The sequence below is a fragment of the Neophocaena asiaeorientalis genome, unplaced genomic scaffold (genome assembly GCF_003031525.2).
Source record: "Neophocaena asiaeorientalis asiaeorientalis breed wild unplaced genomic scaffold, Neophocaena_asiaeorientalis_V1.1 scaffold19, whole genome shotgun sequence".
Taxonomy (NCBI): Eukaryota; Metazoa; Chordata; class Mammalia; order Artiodactyla; family Phocoenidae; genus Neophocaena; species Neophocaena asiaeorientalis.
In genome coordinates this window covers 7,947,651-7,953,313 of record NW_020173388.1, presented here as the reverse complement: position 1 = coordinate 7,953,313, position 5,663 = coordinate 7,947,651, and the positions used below count along the sequence as shown (strand labels likewise).

General features: G+C 47.7%; 1 protein-coding gene across 1 annotated transcript; it reads left to right on the top strand.

Moving 5' to 3' along the window:
• On the top strand, positions 1–3,640 carry ZAR1 (zygote arrest 1; the record flags this gene model as incomplete). The annotated part of the gene is made up of 4 exons (XM_024746696.1): positions 1–273; positions 1,938–2,030; positions 2,116–2,190; positions 3,464–3,640. Coding segments are annotated over 4 exons (585 nt in total), but the record flags the coding sequence as incomplete, so codon positions are not given.
• Positions 3,641–5,663: the final 2,023 nt, after the last annotated feature.

The window sequence follows — 5,663 nt, the reverse complement described above, 5'->3', positions numbered from 1 at the left end:
CTGGAAGGGGCCGAGACTGCGGCGGCCGAGCAGAGGCCCGGGGCGCCGGACGGAGAGCGAGGGCCGCCAGCTGCGAGGCCCCGAGGCCCCGAGGAGGGAGAGGGGTCGGCGAGGAAGGAGCCCCAACGGCCGCAGTCCGAGGAGGATGAGGCCCAGGCCGGCGTACCGGCGAGCAGGGAGCAGCCCCCGCCGGTGACCGGCGCCCCGGACGCCGCGGGCGAGAGGTGGTCGCCGCGGAGCCCCCAGCCGGGCAAGGAGCGCCTGCGCTTCCAGGTGAGTCCCGAGTCGGCCAGGGAACCGGCGGGGGAGCCCCAGGGCTGTGCGCCCTCCTGGCTCGCGTCCCCGTCCCCGCCCCGCGGCTGCTCGCGACAAGTGGAGGCGCGCGCTCCCTTAGGCGCGGGCACTTCTGTGTGCCTTTCGGCAGCTGCTGAAGTCGTCTTTCTCCGGCAGAATTCAATCCAGTGTAGCTTGCGTGTTGCTGCGATGGTAAAACACCGGTTGCACAGGGGTGGCCGAGGAAACGCCCTTTTAACATTCTTAGTCCGAGCGTGTTTGCTGTATAAAGCTCTGACCACGGGAGTGTAGTCCTGTGTTGATCCTGCACTGGATGATCTAGGATGGGTCTCCGAACATCAGAAGGTGAAGTTAACTGGCAAAGGGAGTTGGTTGCCAAGGATCCCACTCACATTTTCTCATTCAGTGTGTTAGAAACCGTTAACAATTGACTTCCGGGATCCTAGTCAGGATCTTCTCTTGCCCTTAAGACGCAGCCCTCTTCAGAAATCTAATAGCACTGCTGGAGCATCTGTGCTGTGCTGCATTGCTGCCTGAGAGGAGCAGGCTTGGAAGGCCAGTTGGTACTTGCCTGAAACTGGAAGGGCTGGAGCACACTGAGGGGTTGTAACCCAGGGGAGTGGAAAGGCTGGAGAGGTATTAAGAGGCCCGGAAGAGTCCTTTTGGGGTCTCTTCCAGGCTCCCCAGGGCTGTCTAGTGGGGGTGGGGGAACACAGAGTGAATCAAATCTGTGCACAAGCTGTGCGTGATCTTGAGTCTTTACCTTCCTGGGCTTCAGTTTGCTCACCTGTGAAACTGCTCAGTGTCCTCCAAAGTTCCTTCCAATTCTAAAGGCCTAACTCCAAAAACTTGTTTATAACTTGTTTCTCACTGAGAAGAAGAACTTAAAATTAAGGTAATACTACTTTTGTTCATATTATGTGTGAATTATGGCTTATTCGTTTTAGATTCCCAGCACCACTGTTTGGTGGAAACTTAATTAGCAGCATAGAGAACTTTTTTTTTTTTGCGGTACGTGGGCCTCTCACTGTTGTGGCCCCTCCCGTTGCGGAGCGCAGGCTCAGCGGCCATGGCTCACGGGCCCAGCCGCTCCGCAGCATGTGGGATCTTCCCGGACCAGGGCACGAACCCATGTCCCCTGCATCGGCAGGCGGACTCTCAACCACTGTGCCACCAGGGAAGCCCATAGAGAACTTTTTTCAAGGTGTTCACCCAAGATCACTTTAGGATGCAGAGTCTAGTTTCTTTTCTTGAGTTTAACCACTTCATTCACGTGTGTTCTAAGATCAGACCTATTCTACAGAGAGAAGCCCTCCCCAAAGAATCCCAAAGTTCAGGAACTCTATGTGTTTGGCTTTCCCCTTGCCTGCCTGAGGGAAAACACCTGCTTAGTAATCTGTTAATTTGCTTTATGAACCAAGATAATCCGGTACATAAATTCTGGTGGGCCCTTGCTTTTCTACTTGATTAAGCCATTAGCTTTCGTAATGATTACGTCGTGGAGACGGACTTGAACCTGATTCTACTTTCCTCCAAGATATGGAGTGGAGCTGCCAGTTTTAAGTGTCAGATCCTTTCCAAGCTTCTGAGATGAAGGCTATTCAGATGTCATGTTGGTTAAACTCTGCTATCCTTTTGCTCAGTTCTTAGAACAGAAATATGGCTACTATCACTGCAAGGACTGCAACATCCGATGGGAAAGTGCCTACGTGTGGTGTGTACAGGGCACTAACAAGGTAAGAAACGCCCTGTAACTGGCATCTTCCTGACAAAAAGGTTCAGGAGGGTTTTGCTCTAAGTTTTTCCTCTTTCCCATCACAGGTTTACTACAAGCAATTTTGCAGAACATGTCAGAAGTCTTATAACCCTTACCGAGTGGAGGATATCACCTGTCAAGTAAATTGAATGTTTGTATTTTGTGTTTGAACTGGGTAGTGATTAGAAGATTTGGAGGTAGTTTCTTGAATGTATTTCCTAAAAGAGCCTAGATTCCCAGTGACCTGAGGTTTTGATTTCTTTCTGGAAGGAGTTGTAGAAATAATGCTTAACTGGGAAACAAGGCCTTGGTGTTAGTTTTCTCCTGCTCTTGCAAACCTCGGTCATGTGAACGTCTCTAGAAGCTGTTGCCTCACTTGCAGTGTGGAAGAATGTTTGCTTTGCCTGAGACTCAGCTGAATGTAGGAGAAAGTAAACCTAGAAAACAGATTATCTTTCTACTAATATGAAGTAGTAAAGGTTGACGGTTATTACCCAAATGCGTTTTATGAAGCACATACCCAAGTTAAAGTATTTAGTAAAAGCACGGGTTTTTTAAACTTTCCATTTTGCCTGTGAGTTCAGGAAGGGATTTGTTTTAAAGTCAACCTAAGCTGCTTTAGCTTTAACCCTAAGCTTTATGGGGTTAACTGGTAACACGTTGCTTGTTACTGTTAACTGAGCACTGCACTGTGATAAAGGGCTCTGATCATCGAAGAGGGAGAAGTGACTACACTTGCCTGTTAATCACACAGCTAGTGGAGCTTGACTTGCCGGCAGAGACACAGCCTAATCAACGCACTTGGCTCCAGGTGGATGCCGGAAGCATGAACACCGCAGGGTGGGTGGAGAGAAATTAAGTATGGAAAACGTAGATGAATCTAGATCTTGGGAGAGTAGGGTAGATTCTCAAGTAGGAGAGAGGAGTTTGATAATGAAAGCGAACTTTCTAACTACTCTGCTCTTGGCCCAGCAGTTGCCGCTCTGCCTTCTGCCTCAGCTTGCGGTCCTTCGGAGCAGGGAGAAGGGCCAAGGTTAGCCACTGGTGCCGGGCCTGCTACTTGGTTCCTGGCCTCACACCTTCGATGTTGTTAAACTCCTCTCTCCTGCTCGCTTGTTCTCCACCCTTCAAGGGCAGGGACAGATTTCCTCTTAAGCTGTTTTAAAAGAAACGTCACACAATTCAGCATTGAATCCTGTGCAACCTGGGAGCAGGACTGCATGATAAAATGCTCTACTCCTCCCATCCTTCTCCTTGCTAGGAAGGGATGTAGACAGAACAAGATTAGCACAGGACTTTGCTGAGCGTGCATTCAGTTAGTATTTGAATGGACTAGAAACATAACTTTGAAGATCCAGGACATCACCAAGCGTTTATGTTCTGTATGTACTTCTCACTTTTTTTTTTTTTCAGAATTGTAAACAGACTAGATGCTCCTGCCCAGTAAAAGTTCGCCACGTGGACCCCAAAAGGCCCCACCGTCAAGATCTGTGTGGGAGATGCAAAGGCAAACGCTTATCCTGTGACAGCACTTTCAGTTTCAAATATATCATTTAAATGAATGTGAAAAAACCAAAACCCTGGTCCCGCCGAACGTGTGCTAGTGGAGCAGACAAGTGAGCTTTTTTCCATGCCCCTCTTCCTCCTCTCTGCCGCTCCCTCAAAGTACTTCGTGAAAGGCTGTATTTGACAAAGCTTGTCAAATAAAAGCATTGCAAAACAATTGATACGCTGCGTAAAATCCTTAAGATTTAGGAGAGCCTGTCTTAACAGTCTGGGCCTTTTACTTTAATATCTGTCCATTGCTTACAGAGCAACCAGGCTCTGAACTAGGTTAGTCACTTGAGAGAAAAGTGTAGAGGGACTCACATGTGAGGTTTACTACTTGTAGGTCTGTAGGGCTGATGCCTATAAGAAATTGATTGAATAAAAAGCCATCTATTAAAATGAGCATCCTTCTGGGGCAGGTGGAGGCTAGAGCCAGGCCTTGACGTTTGAGGGGACCTCTGATGTTTGGGGATGGGTAACGCAGAGTCAGAACCCAGAATGGATGGCCCACAGCTGATCTCGGTTTAATCGGTGCTGAGGGAGAAAGGCTGTGAGCGCTGGTGACTTGCTAATCACGATGTCACAGGTACGGATGGGAACAGGGTGGCTAAGGGCAGCTTTAAGATGTTAAATAACTTCAAGTGGACTTCAGCTGGTGATTTGTTAACTTTAAAAAAAAAAAAGCCCTCCTAAATGTATTTAAAGATTCAGTTAGAGGCAGCTTTATTTAGCCTTTGTCATTATGGACTTGCAGTTCTGTAAGTGGAAACAAGTGTTTGGCGCCGTCTAACACAGGGATTCTCCTAACCTGGTTACCAAGCTTTCTACCTGAGCACCAAGAAAACACTGAGACCGGGGCACCAGCGTTCTCCCGGTGCAGGGATGGGGGTGGGGGATGACGTGAGGGGTTTTCATGAAATCAGAGTTGAGAGCTGTTGATTGCTTGGTTACAGAAACCACATAATTGGGGCCAGGTGCTAATTAAGCCTTCCAATTTTCTAAGCATCCCATTTTTAAGTTAACCCTTACTACCTTATAGGCCATATATAGTAAGTCTGTTAACATCTTGGATGCTTGTATGTAGACAAATATGGAGAATAAAAAGAAATGAAAATGAGTTTGAAGTCTCTAGAACCCTTTATAGCAAGAGGGAAGGCCTCTAACCATATGGCTTGGTAAGGTGTTTGTAAAAAGGCAGATTCTTAGGTCCCTATCTCTACTGAGTCACTACATGGAGGTAAGCATTGAATAAGCGCCCCAGGTATTGCTTATGGAATTGAAGTGTGAAAACTACAATTGAGTCAGCCTTGCACTTACCGTAGAAAAACACATGGCTTTGGGCTCTGCCCCTCATAAAACTTCCAGTGTAGTGGGTAGATGGCCATTAATTTCCTGTATAAAACTTCTGCCATGCACTATGTAAGACCTACTTGGTACCTGGTAGGAGGAAAAAAAAAGGATCTGACTTGGGGAGGTCAGGGAAGCCTTGCCTAAAAAATGACTACAGCTGAGCTAAAGTTTGGATGAGTTGAGTTAGACAAAGAGGGGAAGAAAGGACTTTTCCAGACTAAGCTAATGTGTGCAAAGGCCCAGTGGTAGAGAAAGCCAGAAGGCCACAGGGGCAGGGATGGGGATGATGGCAGGTGCAACTGATAGGCCCAGGCTGGGAGGACTCTTTGGACCTTGCTCAGGAGGACTGTTTTTCATATGTCATCAGTAAGAATCCACCGAAAGGTTTATAAAGCTGTGGTGGGGCATGGTGACAGATTCACCTTTTAAAAAAAATAATCACTCTGGCAGTATGGTGGATGCCTGTAAACCTGTACGGAGTCTTGCAAAGATCAGATAAAATGGTGGTGGGACCAAAGAGAAATGAAGGATGAGAACTCTAGGTGTGGGTGAAGGTGATGTGTTTTGTGCTAACACTATTAACTCCTGATGTGGTTGAGGGTATGTACAGGGATAGGAAACCGATCTGACTCACGTGACGTGCAAGGGGTACATAATATTCACTCAGCATTTGCTGAATGAATGAGGAACAATAGGAATATACCTTCAATGAGTC